General features: G+C 52.2%; 1 protein-coding gene across 1 annotated transcript in view; it reads right to left on the reverse strand.

Moving 5' to 3' along the window:
• COL4A2 (collagen type IV alpha 2 chain) overlaps positions 1-20830 on the reverse strand; it is a 115670-nt gene that overhangs the window by 26086 nt on the left and 68754 nt on the right. Inside the window, exons 5-15 of the mRNA XM_040991534.1 lie at positions 17066-17200; positions 16582-16626; positions 14506-14622; positions 5496-5567; positions 5218-5253; positions 5046-5108; positions 3926-3961; positions 2447-2488; positions 1365-1460; positions 558-593; positions 419-469 (exon numbers count right to left, since the gene is read on the reverse strand). Of these exons, the coding sequence (XP_040847468.1) occupies positions 419-469; positions 558-593; positions 1365-1460; positions 2447-2488; positions 3926-3961; positions 5046-5108; positions 5218-5253; positions 5496-5567; positions 14506-14622; positions 16582-16626; positions 17066-17200 (729 nt within the window). The remainder of the gene's footprint in view (positions 1-418; positions 470-557; positions 594-1364; positions 1461-2446; positions 2489-3925; positions 3962-5045; positions 5109-5217; positions 5254-5495; positions 5568-14505; positions 14623-16581; positions 16627-17065; positions 17201-20830) is intronic.

Genomic DNA, 20830 nt, shown 5'->3' on the forward strand with positions numbered 1-20830 from the left:
TTGGGGCAGAGCAGGGCAGGGCAGGGGCAGAGCAGGCCAGGGCAGAGCAGGGGCAGGGCAGGGCAGGGCAGGGGCAGAGCAGGGGCAGGGGTGGTCCTGGGCACAGCTGTGAGCAGACGGCCCCTGAGCCAGCACAATCTTGCTGGGGAGCATGAAGCTATGTTGGCATCCCACAGCGAACAGACGTGCTGGGCTGCAACCTTCCCTTGGGGAGCCAGGGGTGGGGCTGGTGAGGGTGGCGGGCAGGGAGCCACCTAGCACAGGGTGGGGCTGGGCGGTCTTCTATTTACTAAGCAGCCCCATCCCATTCTCCTGGACCTGGGGCCAGCTGGTGGGGGAGGGAGGAGCTGTGGGGGAGGGGGCAGGCTGTATACCTCCAGCCACTCTCACCATGGGGACCCCAAGGGGCATGGCTTACCCGCGCTCCCGAGAAGCCCATAATTCCTTCTTCTCCCTTCAAGGAAATGCCCTAGGGAAGGAAGAGAGGGTGAAGGGAGCTCGCTCCCCAGCAGGGTGCTGGGCCCCACGGCCGGCTGAAGCTCCCAGCCTGCACTTACCCGTACTCCAGGCTCCCCCTCGCTGCCTTTTTCACCCTGCAAAGGGAGGACAAGTAAGAGCAGCCCACTCCCTCAGGTAGACCCAGGAGCCGCTGTGAGCAGCCTTTAGTAAGACACAACCCCTCAGGGACGGCCACCGTGGGCTGCAGGTGAGCAGCTATCCTGTGACCTCTCCCACAGTGGGCACCCAGCTCGGAACCCAGCAGCACCGTGAGGTCCGCTGAGGAAGGGAAACAGGAGTGGTTGCAGCCCACAACTGCCCCCCACTACCCACTGTGACCCAGCCCAGGGCTCCAACAGCCCACAACTTCCCCCCACTACCCACTGTGACCCAGCCCAGGGCTCCAACAGCCCACAACTGCCCTCTACTACCCACTGTGACCCAGCCCAGGGCTCCAACAGCCCACGTCCGCCCCCGCTGGCCATGGGGACTCAGCCCAGGGCTCCAACAGCCCACGTCCGCACCCGCTGGCCACTGTGACCCAGCCCAGGGCTCCAACAGCCCACGTCTGCCCGTTGCCGGCCACTGTGACCCAGCCCAGGAATGCTGTTGGCCTTGGGTGGGGACAGACTGGTCACTGCTGCTTCAGGTTTTTAACCAAGGTTGCTTTAAATCCTCCTTTAGTGTAGAGGAGGATGTATGCATAGGGCTATTTTGCCAGTTTAGTAACTGGTCACATCTAGCACATTCCGAAAGGATCTCCTTGCACTTCTGTGTACACTCTGCCAAGTTGGCGGTGAGGTTTCTGTGACTGGGATGGGCCTAGATCCAGCTTCTGTTTTTTGGATTGTGCTGGAGCTGCTTACCTTGTACTGGTCAGGGTGGATGGTGATCCCGGTAGGTCTGATCAATGGAATCGTCTCAGAAGGAATGCCGTTGGGCCCAGGCTGTCCTACATCACCCTGTTGAAGGTTTAACAAAGGAACGTGCTCAGGGATCGGGAAGAGGGAACTGGATCCATCGCTCACCATCAGCCTTGCCTCCTCACATCCAGCCCGTTCCGGCAGTGGCCTCCTCCCAGATTCCTCTCCTGACTCCTGTCTGTGCTAGCTAAGCACACAGGTAGCTGTCTTGAACCACCACGTTTCCCACCAGCGACTATCTAGGGCATTCACAGGAAGAATGCAGTGTTCTTTAAACTACATGGCAGTACCTGACTCCAAGGCTGTAGGTGAGGGAGGGGCTGCTGGTGGGTGTGGGCTGGGTGAGGGGCTCACGCTGCATATGGGTGTCCATGGAGTCCCTCTGTTGTGGGTCTCGTGTGCCCCTCTCTACACTGGAGTGTTGAGTATCTGCTGTGTACTCGCTCTGAAGGCCACCTGACACACCCCCTGCCTTTGAGGCAGCCCTGGCCTGGCCCTGGGCCCGGCCCCATAGTCCCTCTGACCCTCTGTACTACAGGGGTAGATCTCAAGGACAACTCACTCTCCCGGGATGGTGATGTACTCAAGTTATATCTCCATGCCCTAGGTCAAGGCCACACGCTGGATCCTGTTCTTTGGTCCAGCCCGTGTGCACCCTGAAACGTGCTGGCCTAAGCCAGCCCCGCCACAATTCCTGCCCTGCAACCATGCTTGTTTACACGCACCCTAGGGAAGCAGCAGGAAATGACGCCACTCAAGGTCTCCGCACCACTGGCCTTAGTGTCCACCCACCGGCCCTGGTGTCCACCTGCTGGCCCTGGCATCCACCTGCTGGCCCTGAATCCACTCGCTGGCCTTAGAGTCCACCCACTGGCCCTGGTGTCCACCTGCCGGCCCTGGCATCTGCCCGCTGGCCTTAGTGTCCACCCACCGCCCCTGGTGTCCACCCGCTGGCCCTGGTGTCCACCTGCCGGCCCTGGCATCTGCCCGCTGGCCTTAGTGTCCACCCGCAGGGGCCCTCCTACCTTTTCCCCCTTCTCTCCATAGAAGCCGAGCCCTCGGTTGCCCTGTAGAGATAACAAGCTTTGGTCAGTTTCCCCATGTCCAGTGATGTGACTTTCCCCTGCCCCAGGACGGTCCAGCCTGCTGCCCCTACTCCCCAGGTCCCCGGCCGTGCTCTGGCTGCAGCCTGGGACGGAAGCTCATCATGTCCTCTCCTACTTTTCCTCTTAGTGGTTTCAGGGGATCCAAGAGGGTCGGGAGTGCAGGGGTTCAGTTCTTTCACCCCCCTCTTTGCAAAGGAGCCTCTCCCGCAGGTACTCGGGAGGTCCTGGACCAGGGGGCTTGGCCCGGCCTAGGCTGGCATCGGCGAGTCTGGGAGGCTGTGCCCGCCTTCCTCTTGCTTCCTAACAAGTGACTGAAGACCCTGCACGGTCGCTTGGGGCCACCCACCCCATGCTGGTGCCCAGCTCTTTGCTGCAGATGCCAACTCAGGCTTTCATTGATTTTTGTCAGGAGCTGAACACAAAACCCAGAAGCACCCCTGTCAGCCTGGGTGCTGGTGGGCTGTCAGCCTGGGTGCCAGTGTGCTGTCAGCCTGGATGCCGGTGGGCTGCCAGCCTGGGTGCCGGTGGGCTGCCAGCCCGGTGCCAGTGTGCTGCCAGGCTGGGTGCCAGTGTGCTGCCAGCCTGGGTGCCAGTGGGCTGTCAGCCTGGTGCCAGTGGGCTGCCAGCCTGAATGCCGGTGGGCTGTCAGCCTGGATGCCGGTGGGCTGCCAGCCCGGTGCCAGTGTGTTGCCAGGCTGGGTGCCGGTGGGCTGCCAGCCCGGTGCCAGTGTGCTGCCAGCCTGGGCGCCGGTGGGCTATTTGAGACCCCATGACAGAGCCAGTGAAGCCACCAGCTGCACGGCCAGCATCGGCATGTGGAGTGATTCAAGCCCCGGCTGCTCCACTTCCTATCCAGCTCCCTGCTTATGTGCCTGGGAAAGCAGCAGTGGACGGCCCAAGTGCTTGGGCCTTGCACCCACATGGGAGACCCAGAGGAGGCTCCTGGTTCCTGGCTGCAGTGTGGCTTGGCCCTCGCCACTGTGGCCACCTGGGGCAGACAGAAGATCTCTCTGTCTCTCTGTCCATCTCTCTGTAACTCTTTCAAATAATTAAATATATCTTTAAAAAGCCTATGGAAAACATTTGCTGTAAAAATGTACGGATGAATTTCGTCGTGTTGTGTCACCATGAACTGTCTTGTATCTTCAGTGTTTCCACGATGCCTTTCGAGGTGTCCTTGAGTAGCTGCAGCCGCCGACCCTTGTCAGCTAAGACACGTGGCTGAGCGTGAGCAGTCTGGGAACTGCCCCGTCTCCGTTTGCACCTCACACTCATGGAGAGGCTCTCCTGGAGCAGCAGGGATGGGCTGGCCCCCGAAATGCCGGGGGGGCACCTCCCAGCGCTCACTCCAGCCCCCCAGCCTGCTCCCACCCGCTCCGCGGTCATCCCCCTACTTACCGGTTGTCCCTTAGGTCCTGGGGGTCCAGGGGGGCCCTGCACAGACACAAGAAGGGGCACAGTGTTGTGTACATCCCAGGAGCCAGAAAGCTTGGGAGAGCCACTGCAGGCTGTTGGGCAGGCCCTGACGTGTGTGCATATGTGCCTACAGAGGTTCCCACATCTGGGGACAGGGCTGCTGGTTCCCAGCACAGGCCGCTGCCCACCACCAGCTGCGTCTGGTTTGTTCTGTGTGCTCTGGCGCTTGCACTCACCAGTCCTGGTGATGACACTCCCTGCCCCCCACTCCCTGCCCCCTGTCACAGGGCCTGAGAGCCTTCACAAGGCACTGTCCCCTGCTGTGCATGGCCCGCCCACGGGGCTGGGCTGCAACCACAAAGGCTGGCAACCTCTGGGACACGTCAGGGTGTGAACAAGAGAAGGACTGGGGGTGACTCCCATGGCTGGGGTCCTCAAGAGTTGCTCCTGCTGCCTCGGGCTCTCCTGACCCGTGTCCTGCACGGGTCAAGCCATCTGCAACGTGAGCCGCCCACAACCCTTCATGGCAAAAGGGTGAGTGGGCGTGCAGGGGCACAGGGCCAACTTGCAGCAGCCTGGTGGCCTAAGCCCCGGGGATCACACTCGGAACCCCTCTGCAGGCTGCTATGGTGACTGCCTCTTCCCCAGCACTGAGTAACCCAAAGCCCGTTGGCTTCACGCCTTGAAAACTGGGGGCATGAGCGTCAGAAGCCTTGGTGGGTGCCGAGCCTGGTCCGTTCTGGGCCCTGGGGCAGTGGTCCCTCGCCCACTGGGTCTGTGGGGCTTCACCTGGCGTGCAGGTGGAGGGAGGACTTGCAGACCTCCGCACAGGTGGGGTCAGGGCCACGGCTGATGTTCCGATTCTCACCTACTGCAGGGCAGGGCGCATGCCCAGGCATTTCCTCCCTATAGATAGCGAGGGGCCCCCAGTTATATGACCGGAGGGGCACTGTGCCCCAAGTCACTCATCAAACTAAGGACAGCCTAGCTTGCTCGTTTCCGTGACGACTGCAAGGAGCATGGTTGTTCTGCCAGGCTGGCGAGGGGGCAGGGTGGCACCTGCCAGGGCACAGTGGCCAAGGGCCCCAGATCACGTACTTACCGGTCGTCCTGCAGCACCAACTGGACCCATGGGTCCCATAGGCCCGGGGCGACCAGGAGGTCCCTGGGGACAGATAAGCAGAGGGTGTTTTTAAGAGGGAGGTACATCAACGTTGGACTCCTGACATTCTTACGTTTCCCCGTGGAAAATTCTGGAATGCAACAAGACTTACCTGGATGCCGACCAGCCCAGGCTCTCCGGTTTCACCCTGGTGGAGATGTGATTGGCAGTTAGAGCTTTGCTGTGGAGTTGGCTACTTGGACACATCAGGACTTGGGGAGCTAAGTCACCAAGCATGGCGACACACCCACAGGCACCCACAAGACAGACAGCAGCGGCTGGGGCCCCAGGGGCGTGTCCCGCGCCGTGCCAGGCTCTCCTCCCCTACACTCAGGCCCGTGCCCAGCGTCACTGCAGGCCAGCACCCCCCCCACCCCCGGGACAACGTACTCTGTATCTGCCACGTTCTTCTTCAGGCAGTGTGTATGGTTCTCCTTTCTGTCCCTTTGGTCCTTGGGGTCCCTATAAAATAAATAAATCACAAAGAAGCATGTGTGCTAGAGGCAGGATGCTGGGGTCCGTGTGATGGGTGTGGAAGACAGGAAGGTGTGAAGAGTATAGTTCCTTTGCAGGCAGGGTCGCAAGGAACTTCCTGCTGTGTGGCAAGGCCCGGTGGATGTCTCTACAACACCTGAATGCAGCTCTGCCTCCCTTTGCATGGACACCGGACAACCCCGCTGAGTATTCTGTAATCTATTTAGGCATTGTCTGCCTCTGCGGAGTTACTGTTAAACGTCAGTAGGAACTTAGAAGCTAATGTTGCTAGTGGCTAGTTTTCAGCCAAAGAGCTATTATCGCTGTTAGGGCTGCGTCCTGTGGCAATATGTTAATCAAGAGTGTTAACTCCCCCTTTTGATCCTATGCTAATCTTTTAGGTCCCTTCCTTCCTTGACTGTCTCAAGACCTAGCTGTAAAGTAATTGTGGTAGGAATGTGCTACTGACTGATATGCATCATCTATTGAAAACCTTTTCCTAGCCAGGCACCAGTTGGTTAACATTCTAGCCTTAGGTGAAACAAATGGCAGAGTTATCTTTGGAAACACCCACTTGACCATGACGTAAAAAGTCTGAGCCAGAGTTTGACTGATTTTGTATAAATAAAGCGGACAGCTTTTGTGCGTGGTCCATTATGATGATGAAGAGTTACTAGTGGTCCGTCTCTTTCTTTCTCTTTCTTTCTTTGCGCCTCATTCACGCACCCTTCGCGAGCTCCGAACTCAGCTGGAGCTGGACTCCGGCAAGTGGCGCCTGAACAGGGACTCGATGAAGGTAGGTCTTTTCTTTCTCTTTGCGGCGTGGATAGGACTTCACCCAGGGTGCTGCAGGCCCCCTGACAGAAGGTCAGGTTAGGAGGGGTGAATAGTCAGAACTTATATTGAGAAGTTGTGTACCCTCTGTGCTGTAAAAATGGGCCAGAGCGATTCTAGTGAAAGAAGTTTATATGCTGATATTATTAAACATACCTTACATAGGAAGGGCATTAAAGTTAGCAAGAAGCAATTATTAGAATTTTTACAATTTGTACAAAAAGTTAGCCCATGGTTTATTGAGCAGGGCACTTTAGAATTAAACACATGGGACCAGGTAGGGAATGATATGAAAAGGTGGTATCGGAGTAATGGACGAGTGGGCATGCCATCCTCTGCATATGCCATTTGGAATGTCTTACGGCAGGCACTAGATGTGGGACCTGATCCTTATCCCACGCCTTCAGCTCAGCAGGGAGAACATACTCCCCTTCTTGATCCTCATAAGGGAAGCTTAGGCCTTAGTTATAGCTCAATGGAAAGTGTCTGTCCTGAAGATAATGTAAAATATTGTAAAACTGATCATGGAAGTTTAACAGATGAGGAAGAAGATTTTTTAAAACTAGAAATATTTAGATCAGGAGTTAGAGATTGTGAAAAGGGGCAAATGGCTGAGTTACATGATAATAGGTCTCCTGCTGTTGATGATAAGCCTTCAAGGTATTCTGCTAAGCCTTGTGAGCCCCTTCCACCTAGACCAGATCCAGCAAAGATTGGCTTTAATGGGGCAATGCAGCAGGCACATAAGGAAGGTGATTTTTTCTGTTTTCCTGTTGTTTATGAATGCGATGAACCTGAATGGGAACCGTTGCCTCATAAGCTTATTAAAGAACTAAAGCATGCTGTCTCTGACTACGGGCCAGACTCCCCGTACACTATGGCAATAGTGGAGAGCCTAGCAGCAAAGTGGATGACTCCTTATGATTGGTTTCAGGTTGCTAAGGCTTGTCTCACAGGAGGAAACTTCCTTTTGTGGAAAATGGAATATGAGGAATTAGCTAAAGCAAAAGTAAAGTCTCAGAGATCTGTGAGGTGTGGCAAATTTTCTTTTACCTTAGACATGCTTTTAGGACAGGGCACTCATCTTGGCGTTTCAGAACAACTTACTCTGCCTAAGGAGACATTACAGCTTATCTCCTCCCTGGCACTAGGAGCATGGAGACGCTTGCCATCTCCAGATCAAAAGTCTCCAGGTTTTGTAAATGTTAAGCAGAAGCCTGAGGAGCCTTTTGCAGATTTTGTAACTAGACTCACCGAAGCAGTCAGCCGGACAGTAATTAACAATACAGCTACAGATCTCATAGTTAAACAGCTAGCTTTTGAGAATGCTACTCCAACTTGCCAAACCTTAATTCAGCCAGTGAGAAGGACAGGAGATTTGTCAGACTATGTTCGAGCTTGTGCTGAAGTAACTCCATCTTACATGCAAGCGTTAACTATCGCTGCAGCTCTTCAGGGTCAAACTGCTACTCAGATTTTAAAGAACATAAGAGGCAATCAAAGAAATAGAAAAAGAAATAATTGCTATTCTTGTGGTGGAGTAGGGCATTTCAGCCACAGCTGTCCTGCCAGAAACTCATCCCAAAATTTCAAACAGGAAAAAACTTATAGGGACACTCCTAAGTCCAATTTAAATATTCCTCGCACTGTCTGTCCGCGGTGTGAGAAGGGATTTCATTGGCAAAAGGCTTGTCAGTCTAAATTCCACAAGAATGGGACAGTTCTATTGCCTCGCAGTCGATCTAAATTGAGTAAACAGTCTGTACAGGATGAGATGCAGGGAAACGAGAGATGGGCCCTGTCCTGGGCCCCCCAAGTAATGAGGACATGTATGGATATTGTCTCTGAAAGGTACAAAACTAAAATGATGAGTGCTGCATTAAGCAATGGTTTAAAGCAAAATAGATCTAAATGTCATAATTGTGGCAAATTGGGACATACATGGAAAGATTGTAGGAAATCAAATACCCAAAAATCTGGTTATCTAAAGGCCTCTGGTAACATGGGGACTTTCAAACACCCTACTCACCTTGCAAGGTTTCAAACCACTGCTATTCAGAAGCAAATGAATGCTAAGTGTTCTAACTGTGGGAAACCTAGCCACCTCCCAAAACAATGCAGAGCAGCATCTCTTTTAGCTCAAAAATGTGGCACTAATACTGTTAAGGATCAATGCCCTAAGATAAATTCTAAATGTCACAGAGGTGTACATTGGGCAAAAGTATGTAAATGTAAATCTAAAATTGATCATGATGGCCAGCAGCTGTGGTCAGGAAACTCCCGGCGGGGCCAGTCTCGGGCCCTAAACAATCAGAGGTTTAAAAGACAGCAATATTTTACCCACGCTGTGCCTATAGAAGAGTAACAGACTTAAAACCTGATATTGATTATGGAAATGCTAATTAAAAGTTGGTATCTTCCTTGGCAATTAATTATACTACCGACTGTTCATACCCCAACTGGATGTTTGTGACAACAAGGGTCTTTAGAGTGGCTGCATCTCCTTTCCATGTATAAAAAGGTTATTACTCCTTATTGTGCTTTGGTCCCCACCTTAATTATTAAGGGATATAGGAATAGGAGCCTTTTTGCAAAGATGTAAATTAAGTAATTATTCCTTATGGCTCTTAACAGCTTAGTTATCTAATATCTGAGGATGAGACATAACAAATAGCACTCTTAACCCTTGTGGGTACAATTTCATACCATTTAACTAAAAATCTCCTTGTTAAAAGTCATTCAGTTATATTTCAAAAGATTTGTTCCTTGACTCCTTTGTTTTTAATCCCTTTTTTGTTTCCTTAACCTGCTTCTTTAGTCTTTACAGATGGGTCATCTAACAAAATAGTTTCTCTAATCATAGATTTTGAAAATATCCTTACTGACCAATGGATAGAACCCAATTTCCTCTTAAAATTTGGAGGAGGGAATGCTTTCATTTTTCCACAGGTCACGGACTTGCTGATATGGATTCCAGATCGACTGATTAGGCATCCTTGCCCAATTTACATTTTGCAGCGGCAAGCATCCTCTACTGAAGTTCCTCCTCCTGCCCAGCAACTTCAGGGTTAAACTCTCTTCTCTTCAGCAGATACAATCTCTCCCTGACCTCCTCCCCCTCCTCTCTGTTAGGATACTCAGCCCACAGATGCAGTTTCTCCAGGACCTTTTACCTTTTTTTTTCCTTTGTCAAGCCTACCACCTCCAACCTTTTTTAGCCAAAAGCAGCAGGGTAGGAGATAAACTAACCTGGGTCCACAGAAAAATATCTAACATCTTGTACTTTTTAGATAATGTTTTCTCATAATTAACATCTCTTTTTTAACTCTATTGAATCTTTATATTGAATTTTTGAATTTTATGAATATAACTCTTAAGGTATTGTTTAAGACATTCCTTTAAAAGTGTAACATTTACACCAAACATAAATTGGAATCAAAGTAACATCTAATCCACTGTTAAATTTTTTCCAGGTATGGGATGCACCCATGCTTTTATCTGCTAGTCTTTATATTTAGATATATCGACTTAAAAATACTGTTTGCAGCGTTTTCTAAAATGTTCATTATTGCTTCATGGAATTAAAGTCTGATCCTCTGTTATTACAACAATGTTTTGAAAGCACATATTGTTATAACATCTCCTCTTAATTGTTTTTATCTAATTAATGATTACCTCCTTCTAGTTAGCTCCAGTGAACTCCAGACCTGGCTCTGTTGAAGTGTCTCAGCATATAAGATTCTATGTTGAAGTGATCTTTGTGTTTTCTGCCTTTCAGTATGCTCACATTGCTTCAGATTGATAAAAGTTATGTACTTATTTTCTAGGTATTTAAAGTGATCACTTAATGCCAATAATTACATCTCACCTATATTGTGTTATATAACGAGATTCCATTTCAACTAGATGTTATAAATCTTGACATCCTTTATGCATTTTAAAAATTCGAAAGTTTTACTTAGTAGATACAACTGAGTAGGCATTTGGATTGTATTAAAGATACTGTCAGATGCCAAGTGGGGTAAAATTTTGTCATCAATATATATTACAAAAAAATTTTTTTTATTTACAGAAGTCTAATTCAAATTTTTGTATTTCCAAAAGTTCCAGGACAGGTAATGCTTAACAACAAAAAGCCAGATAAGGATAAATGTTTACAGTTTTGCAAATATGCCTAGGCTGCTGACTGTATATCTCTTGGGTTAATTTATATTGCTAAGATAACTAAAATCAGGGTCTTCGATAATGACCAATTTTTTTCCTCTCAGGTTTCAATTCAGACTGAGTTATCATTGTTGACTTTTCGCTTACTAATTTTTTAATAAGTACTGCTATCACCAAACTTGGTTTATAAAGTCACCTCAGTAAATCCTAAATGTATCTGACATGATCTGTCATGCATTTTGTAACATTTTGGAGGCCTCAGTCAGAGGGTAGTAGCCATCCTGTGTTCTGGAGCCTGGCTTGGTCATCTGGGGAGGCCACCGTGATGATTTACACGGCCCCACTGCCAGTCCTGGCTTCCTGGCTCGCAGGATTTGCACTGACCTCTGCCTATATACAGTTACATCATCATCCAAATTTGCTTGTTTTGAGTACTCATCCTTATCTGGGACTCAAGAGGGCTGGATACAACACAACTTCTTGAGTCAGGGTCCATATGAGACCCTCATTAGCTATTTAAAATTGAATGAGTGTGGTGGCCACCTATGTCTGTCTTGCTGTATGTCTTTTTGTTAAAATTGCTTGAAATTATACTCTTACAGTCCTCTATAGTTAAAAAAAAAAGGGGGGGGGAGTGTGTGTGTTTTACCGTTTGGTCTCAATGTTCCTTGAGATCAGATGAGAAACCATCTGAATAACCATGCAAACTTATTATAAAGCAACAGGTTATTCTAACCAATTTATAATTTCAAAATGTCTAAGATCTTAGATCATTACTGAAACTATTTTATTGCTTTTTCCTAAATTAAGGTTGCTTTTGGCTCACATAATTTAAGCCTCAGACTGTCATTGAAAATGTTTTCAGTCATCCACACGTTTGTGCTCAAGTTAACTTAATAGCCAGGTTACTCATGGTATATTCTCACTGTCTTTTCAATGTACTATTTAAGCCTGTATCTTTATTTTAAATTTATTATTTAATAGTTTTCACCTGATATTGTTACCAAGCGTGATTAGCTTTCTCTTCACTTCTACTTCCTCTCTGAAACTCCAAAAGTCCTCTCAGAATATACAGGTAGACCTCCAGAATTTATATAGGTATGGCTAACTTATAAACCTGACATCCCAAAGACTGTCTTTACAGCCCAATTTCCTAGAGACCCAGAGGAAGAGTAGCGACCTAGGTACCAGGAGGAACCCTGGTGCTATCTCTCCTTCCTGCTTCCCTCTGGCCAAAACAACAGAAAGAGTTCCACTAGCCTCAGTGCTACCCTTGCTAAGGTCAACAGACTTCCACCCAGAAATATTTTAAAGGCGAAGTTTGCACAGATCAACACCTGCCATGAGGACACGTCACGTGTACATCTGCTGACCACCCTCAACCACCGAAGACATCCCCGCGCAGGACTCAAGCTACTTCCAAAAGGACTGCTGATAAGTAACATTCCTCCCTTACAAGATGGAGCCTTAAGCTCCCTCTCACTTTTCTGAGATGGCTCTGTATACACTGTAACTTGTACAAAGTGTGTTGTCACTAATTGTCTTAATTCTAACCTTATGCCTGGTACTTTTGGTGTCTTGAGAAGGTCCTTATATGTAATGTTAACTGTAAATTTGACTGAACCATGGTATGATGCTGATCTTTATGCTTTGGAATTGTTTTCAACAACTTTGTCCATGCTTTGTGGTTTATATTTGGGCCTGACTGCATTTGTTACCCTTACTGGATCTCTTACAGCTGGTGCAATAAGTTCATAGGAAAGTGTTGATAGATTTAGAGGTCAAGATTGGTGCATTAGAAGAAGCAGATATTTATATTGGCACTGAAACTTAACATTTAAAAACCAGGTTTGGTACTACTTGCCATAGTATTTACAAATGGATTTGTGTCACTCCTCTTCTTTATAATGACTCGCATGTCCCTTGGAGTAATGTTAAGACTCATCTCCAAGGTGTATGGAATGACACATCGACTAGCTTTAGCATTCAGGAACTACATGGCCAGATTTCTACCATCTCTCACTCTCATCTGCAAGCTCTCTCTGCAGGAAGTGTTACTAATCAATTCTTACAATCTGTTTCATCTTTTATTTCTGATAAGACCTCATTCTCATTTTTTATAAATTTAGGAATCACACTAATTATTCTCCTTTTTGTATTGTTTTTTGGCCCAGTCATCTTCCAACGTTTGAGCTCCACAATTCAAGCCACTCGCAGAGAACTCCGCACCCTCCAACTTAATAATAAGAGAGGGGGAGATGCTGGGGTCCGTGTGATGGGTGTGGAAGACAGGAAGGTGTGAAGAGTATAGTTCCTTTGCAGGCAGGGTCGCAAGGAACTTCCTGCTGTGTGGCAAGGCCCGGTGGATGTCTCTACAACACCTGAATGCAGCTCTGCCTCCCTTTGCATGGACACCGGACAACCCCGCTGAGTATTCTGTAATCTATTTAGGCATTGTCTGCCTCTGCGGAGTTACTGTTAAACGTCAGTAGGAACTTAGAAGCTAATGTTGCTAGTGGCTAGTTTTCAGCCAAAGAGCTATTATCGCTGTTAGGGCTGCGTCCTGTGGCAATATGTTAATCAAGAGTGTTAACTCCCCCTTTTGATCCTATGCTAATCTTTTAGGTCCCTTCCTTCCTTGACTGTCTCAAGACCTAGCTGTAAAGTAATTGTGGTAGGAATGTGCTACTGACTGATATGCATCATCTATTGAAAACCTTTTCCTAGCCAGGCACCAGTTGGTTAACATTCTAGCCTTAGGTGAAACAAATGGCAGAGTTATCTTTGGAAACACCCACTTGACCATGACGTAAAAAGTCTGAGCCAGAGTTTGACTGATTTTGTATAAATAAAGCGGACGGCTTTTGTGCGTGGTCCATTATGATGATGAAGAGTTACTAGTGGTCCGTCTCTTTCTTTCTCTTTCTTTCTTTGCGCCTCATTCACGCACCCTTCGCGAGCTCCGAACTCAGCTGGAGCTGGACTCCGGCAGCAGGAAAATATTTTTTTTTCACCAAATACCACTCAGGATAACACTTAATTTGTAAAATATTTTGCGGCAAGAAGGTAGCAATATACTATACTAAAAAACCTCTCCTTTGGGTGTCTGGCATGATAGCCTGGGGGTTAAAATCCTGTTTGCAACTGCTGGGATCCCATACGGTGTGTTGGTGTGTGTCCCAGCAGCTCCACTTCCCGTCCAGCTCCCTGCTTGTGGCCTGGGAAAGCAGTCGAGGACGACCCAAAGCCTTGGGACCCTGCACCCGCGTGGGAGTGGATCGGCTTGGCTCCAGGCATTGTGGCCATTTGGGGAGTGAACCAGCAGATGAAAGACCTTTCTCTGAGTTTCTCTTTCTCTCTGTAAATCTGCCTTTCAAATACAAATAAATAAATCTTTAAAAAATGTTCCTTTTCACTGATGCCAGGACATGTGCAAGGCCACAGAGAGCATTCTGAGAAGGTGGGGCACATGGGGCGTGTGGAGTGTGAGGGGCGTGAGGGGCGCATGCAGTGGCAACTGTGTGACTGCTGGGGACTGCATTACGCAGCTTGCAGCGTCCTGGGGTTCTGGCATACACCCCGGCAGGCAGCAGAGGAGGCTCCTACACGAGGCCTGTGTCGGAGACCCGGGTGGGCTCCAGGCTCTTGGTCCAGCCCTGGTTTCTGTGGGTGTCTAGAGCGGCAGGGATGGAACGTCCACCTCGCAGCCCACCTTTCCCAGGAAATGAAAGCAAATGCAGACAAGCAAGGGAACAGCCAACTCGTCCCATGAAGCTGTCACACCGGGTGGCAGCACAGGGACTCTCAGACCAGAGGAATCATACTCTGATCTGATGGGGACTGAGAATCCTGCCGAGCGTCAGCCTGCATGGTGCCGTGCTACCTAAACTTGGTTTGGCTCTTGTCTGCTGTGCCAAGAGGTACTCACAGGAGAGCCGGGGAAGCCATCGGAGCCTGGGGGGCCCTGCAGGCCGGCGTCACCCCTGGTCCCGTTGCAGCCGTCATAGCCAGGTCTGCCCCGGGGCCCACCTTGCCCTGGGTGTCCCTGGAGAAGACAAGAGGTGAGCGTTAATCTGCATGGAATGGTGAGGTTGACCAGTTGTAGGTATTCTTACACGGGAGGGCCAGGCTTCCAGGACAAAGCTGGCTTGGAGAAGAAGTCACCTGTCTCAGGGTTTTTACTGTCTGGTTTCCTGGGGTGACTATCTTTTAGCAGGGAAGAAGTGTACATTCCAGAAGAGTCTAGAAGCTGCTAGCTGCTTCTCAGGGCAGGGACTACATCCAACTGAGTTTTGCACAGAGATTCACAATGGAGTCTCTCATGCTGGGCCATAGTCCAAACTGTCTTGGGTGTGCAGATCTTCCAAGGAACATGACCACGAGGTGTTTGTGACGTGGAGGGGAGGGGAAATGTGCATTCGGCAATCCAAGAGGCAGGCCGGCTTCCTGGGCTGCCCTAGCTAGCAGCTTTCTCATTGTGCAACTGCTTCTCCAGCGGGCTTTCCTAGATAAGGGGGCAGCTGCATTCCTGAGGGGTCCCTGCAGTCGCTGGGGTATCTCCTTGCGTCACCTCCGAGTCATCTGGGAACAAATCCCTCGCACACAGCGCCCTGTGCCCTGATGGGGATTGGGAAACGCAGAACAAACCCACAGGCTGTTGGGACATCTCTGCTCCAGTGTCTGGACTCCGATGACTCAGAGGCAGCCCGTGTGCCTGGAGGTCTGTGGGTGAAACTGCCCAGAGCCTCAGAACCAAGAGCCCTGAGGGTGCTGCCGGAAGCGCAAACAGGCCTTTGAAGCAGAAGGGAAGGACTCCAGATGGAGCGCTTTGATAATCTGCAAGGAGCAGGTTTCCCCAGCAATGCCTGCTGCTTCCTGCGTCCACGGCTGGGCGCTGGCACCGTGTGCAGCCGAGCCTGCCCCTCAGGCACATGCCGGGTCCCTGGCTTCCTTGGGTGGCAAAACGGACTTCCTGCACCTGAAGCTAAAAAATCCGCAGGAGGACGAGGTCTCCAGCAGGACCTCCTGTTTCCTCTTGTTGCCCTGGATGACGGGGTGGCACTCATGCTGGGACTCCGTCACACCTGTGCAGGCGTGTGGGCACGGTGCTGGGCGCCTCTGCACACCGCAGCAAGCCCAGGTCAGGGCAGGAGGCGCCTTGGGCTGCGTGTAAGCATCTTCATCCCCAAGGTCAAGTCTGACCAGGAAGCTGGCCCTGGGAAAAGTGCTCCCACCGCCCCGAGGAAAGCTCTGAGTCAGGCTGCTTTGTTTATTTTCTTATGCCACAAAGAAGTAAAGTAAACTGGGTTATAAAAGCACATTTTGCTGCACTTGGAGAGTTTTCTCATGGACACCCCAAGTCATTTCCTTGGCTCATTCTACGTGGGATCAACCTCAAAGCATCTGAGAAGCTGCACACACACTCAGCCGGCCTGGTGCTGTGCTCCAGCTGCAGGCTCAGCATACTTAGCTGGCCTGGTGCTGCACCCCGGCTGCAGGCTTGGCATGGAGCTCAGCCAGCCTGGGCTGCGCCCCGGCTGGAGGCTCGGCATACTCAGCCGGCCTGGTGCTGCACCCCGGCTGGAGGCTCGGCACGGAGCTCAGCTGAGCCTGGTGCTGCACCCCGGCTGCAGGCTCGGCACGGAGCTCAGCCGGCTTGGTGCTGTGCTCTGGCTGTAGGCTCGGCATACTCAGCCGGCCTGGTGCTGTGCCCCAGCTGCAGGCTCGGCACGGAGCTCAGCTGAGGTCCGGGGCAGTCTCAGTGTGTGTGTCTCGTACTCACACTCGGCTTTCATGGCCGAGCTCGTGTGCTGCTGAAGGCCTTCTGTAAGAACGCCCGTATCCCGTGTCTGGGTCCTGGGGAGAGAGATGCAGCTGCACACCCCCCAGGTGCTTTATGCTGTAAACAAAAAAGGAGTTCTTGTGCAACATATTTCTTTAAGTGCTCAATGTATTGCTTAGAATGCACGTCATGGTTTATCCCTAAAATCTTCAAAGGACTTACAGGAATTCCGTCAGCGCCAGGAAATCCAGAGACGCCTCTCGCTCCCTGGGAGGAAGACAGACACACTCAGGGAGGGTCCCACAGGCCCCTGAGTCTCCCTCACAAACCTGGGGATGGCCCCCCAGATTCCCCAATTCCCCACACATCCTTTAACAGTCTTCTGTGCACCAGCCCCCATGTAACTGGGGACAGCCTACACCAAGGGCCCCTAACTCCCATACACACCCCCAGGGAAGTCCCACCTGGACCCCAAAATCCCCTATGCCCCTAACTCTGGGAAGTGGTCCAAACCCATGACCCCAAAATCCCACACATACCCCAAAGAGGGGACCCCACCTGGACCCCCAAGTTTATCATACATCCAGGAGTGGCCCACCTGGGTCTCCAAATTGCACCCACACTCCCTGGGGGAGCTCCACACCCAGCACCCCCAAAACCCCCCACACCATGGGACAGCCCTGCAGCGGATCAGGGGTCAGCATACCACATCTCCTTTGGGTCCGGTTATTCCAGGGGCACCCCTCTCGCCTTTGTCGCCCTTGCGGCCCTGCAGTCCTGCGAAGCCCTGGAGGCCGGGGGGTCCAGTATAGCCCTGGGGGCCCACAGGCCCGGGCTGGCCCTGTGGGAGAAGCACATGGTCAGCTTCCATGAGCACGGACTTCCTTCCAGTCCTTCCTTGAGCTGGCACCTTGGAGGACCCGCCAGCGACAATAGCATCGCCAGCCACGGTGACTTGGAAGAGGAGGCCACAGGGTTGGGGAGGAAAAGCTGTTAAGTACGACAAACACCTGTTACACCTGCACTGCGTCACCGCCGCAGGTAGAACACAGCTAACCCAGACAGCAAAGCGACCTAGACATGTCGCCTCTTACTCAGATACTCAGAGCAGACGAGGGGTTCAGAGAACCAAAACGTATGCCCATGCTCGTGAGGGCAGCAAGAGTGACCAGTGTCGGCGAGGACGTGGGGGAAACGAGAGCCCACGGGCCCAGCTGTGCCCCCCACCTCTGCCCCAGCAAAGCCTGAGCACAGGTCATGAACACACGCCTGCACCCCAGTGTTCCCAGCAGCCTTGTGCAGGGCCCCGGAGGCTGGGACCCCACCTGGACGCCCATCAGTGTGGGAGGTAGACAGAAGGCTGTGTTGGCATCTCAGTGCCCTCGGGGGCATCCTGTAGGCGTTGGGCTGACACAAGCCAGGAGTGACAAGGCAATGGTGAGATTCCTCTCACAGTTCAGCAGGGGTGTTGTCTCCTGCCTGCCCACAGCTGCCAGAAGCACACTCCTGTGTTCATTACCCTGTCTTCAGGGCTGGGTGGGGGGAGTGGCCGCTGCTTCCTCCACGCCACTGTAAGTTGGCCTGTGTCACCCTGGTTCTGGGGCCCACGGCAGGGCCGGGCCCGGAGTGAGGCCATAGGTAACATGCCTGTGGCAGCCACAGCCAGTGCAGGCCCGTGGCTGCGTGGCTGTCACTCCCAACACCGTGCAACTGCAATCTCTGGGCAGTTGCAGGGTTCTGAGTCAGCCTGCCAGGAAGGCCTGGCTGGGAGGTGCCACACCCAGGCTGCAGGGATGTGTGCAGCCCTGGGGGGTCATAGCAAAGCTATCCCACACAGCACATGCCCCAGGGGTCTGGCTTCTTGCACTCTTCCTAATGCTTCGAGGCTTACTGGCATTGCAGCGATACCATTTTTAAGATCTATTCACTTTGGGCTAGTGTGATGGCTCGGCGGCTAAATGCTTGCCTTGGAAGTGTCAGGATTCTATATGGGCTCCCACATAGAAAAAAAAAAATCTTTTATTTTCATTTGAAAGGCAACGTTACAGAGGAGCTCTGCACAAAGACAGAAGCTCCCTCTGCTGGTTCAGTGGCTGTAACGGTGGGAGCTGAGCCCATCTGAGCCAGGAGCCAGGAGCTTCATCTGGGTCTCCAGGTGGGCTCAGGGGCCCAAGCACTTGGCCCCTCCACCGCTTTCCCAGGTACATTTGCAGGGAGCTGGATTGCAAGTGGTGCAGCTGGGACTTGAACTGGTGCCCATATGGGGTGCTGGTACTATAGGTAGCAGCTTGGTCTATTACACCACAGCCCTAGCTCCACCTTCATTTTGATAGTTATGAGGATCGCATGGTACACGTGCCCACCCAGCCAGCCATGGACATCTGGGAGTCTCCTGGCTTCCAGCTAGCGTGAACCCGTGTGTACCAGTGTTAGGGCGACCTTGTTCAGTGCTCATGGCTACATTTAGCAACAGCAGGATTTCTGGACTCTGTGACAAGCCTGCGCGAAGTCCCCTGCACCCCTCCTCAGTGGTTGCCCCAGTCCGCCTCCACCTCAGCCAGGGCCCCCACCTTCACTGACACTCACAATTTCCCAAGTGTGTGCCAAGATGTGTCACCTCTGAGCCTGACAGGATGGAACATTCCAGACCCGGCCCAGCCCAAGTCCCCGGAGAGCAGCCCTCACTGCCGCCCACACCGTGAACCCTGTGCCACTGCTGTGGCCAGACAGACACTGACGTCAAGGCCAAGGTGCTCCTGGAAAGCGAGTGCTGGTCATCCCCAGGACGCCCTGCCCATCTCCAAAGGAAGTCCCGCGTGTGCCAAGCAGCTGGACCGAGCGAGCACCCCTTCATGCTCATCCTGTCCGGCTGTGGGCGGGAAGTCGCTGATGGAAACACCGTTTCCATCTGTTCCTTTCCTAGTATATGGATGGATAGTAAAGATAAAAACTGCACAGAATCCGGGCAGGGCTTTCCTTCAGCGGCGTCTCACCCCCACTGCATCCTGGGTGAGAACAGTTCCATCAAACCTCCCTTACCTGGCCAGTGGCCAGCCCCGGAGGGGCCGAGAGGCCGGAGCCGCGCACCTTCCTGCCTCCCGTGCCCAGGGAAGGTGGGGATGTCCAGTGCGGCCCTTGGGGGGGGGGGAAGCATAGGGACAGTGCAGCCCCTCGGGCACCGGGGAGACACGGAGTGAGGGGCCCTGTCTGATTTGGGCTGGATGCTGGGCAGCTGCTCCCCATGGTCCTGAAGAAAAGTTGTGCGATGGCCATGGGGTGGCAGCGGAGGCGGGGCTCAGAGCCAGGCAGAGCCAGCACAGGGCGGCTGCACATGAACCTGAACGAAACCTGTCTGGGTCTGGGTTTCAGTGACACTCAGGGGGCACACGCTGGATGTGGTGAGGGCTGTCCTGTTCTGAGATCTCCTGGGATGTTGGGGGCACAGTGGCTCGGGCAGTGGAGAAGCCACACTGCTGGCCCACTGCCCCACCAGCCCTGACCCATTGGCCCTCTTGGACCCAGCACGATCCCAGCCGCACTGGTGCAGGAGCACCCTGCGAGCCCAGACATGGCAGCGAAGGTGGCAGACGGGTCGCCCGCATATGCGGGACCCCGAGCTGGTTCCACTCTGTGTGTCCTCCCCTTACAACATGGCTCAGGGGAAGGGAGCAAAAGCTTGCCCTGGGCCAGAGGAGGAAGTGCAGGCTTCCCAGCTCAGCTGCCTCCTACCCATCAGGACCCCGGGGCGGGGATTTCCCAGCCAGCATTCCAAGCCCTCCATGAATAGAAGGAAATCCTTCTCCCCCTTCGGTGGCCGCTTCCTGTCTCTCCTTTTACGGGCAGTGGCGCCCCCAGACTCACATCCTCTTTGGGCCCCCGAGGGACCCTCCCTCCCTTCCTTCTCGGGCTGAAGTGCGTTCCAGGACTTGCAGACGGCCTGGGAAGGTTGCAGCTCCCGCGACCTCCGGGGATTCCACTGGAATCCTGGTTAATTTCCGCATGCTCTTTGCCACTCAGCAGAAGACCCCGATAATGTCCTTACTGCTCCCCACAGCCAAGCAGGGCCCCAGCTCCTGAATCCATCCTTCTTAAGGATGGTGGAGGGATGAGGCGGGAAGGTTCTAGATGAGCAAGCAAGATGAGTGGCAGTCCAAGATGAGACCAGTCCAAGGCCCATCCTGGGAGAACTGGCACCTGGACATCCCACCTTCCTTGATCCACACCACCGTGGGGGACCATGAGCTCTCACACCAAAGAACAAACTCTAGACACTTCTGGAAGAAAATGTGTGAAGGAGAGATGTTCGCAGGTTTGTATTAAGGGCAAAGATGAGATGAGACACACAGGATCAACCACCACCAAAGGCCACAGCAGTGGCTGGACAGGAAAGCTGGGCTGTCGGAGGCGTGGCTAACGCACAGGACACAGCCTGGATACGTATGAGCACCATGATGTTTCACAAATGCCCCCC

This window comes from Ochotona curzoniae, unplaced genomic scaffold (assembly GCF_017591425.1).
Source record: "Ochotona curzoniae isolate NIBS_2020 unplaced genomic scaffold, NIBS_Ocur_1.0 contig_64, whole genome shotgun sequence".
NCBI lineage: Eukaryota > Metazoa > Chordata > Mammalia > Lagomorpha > Ochotonidae > Ochotona > Ochotona curzoniae.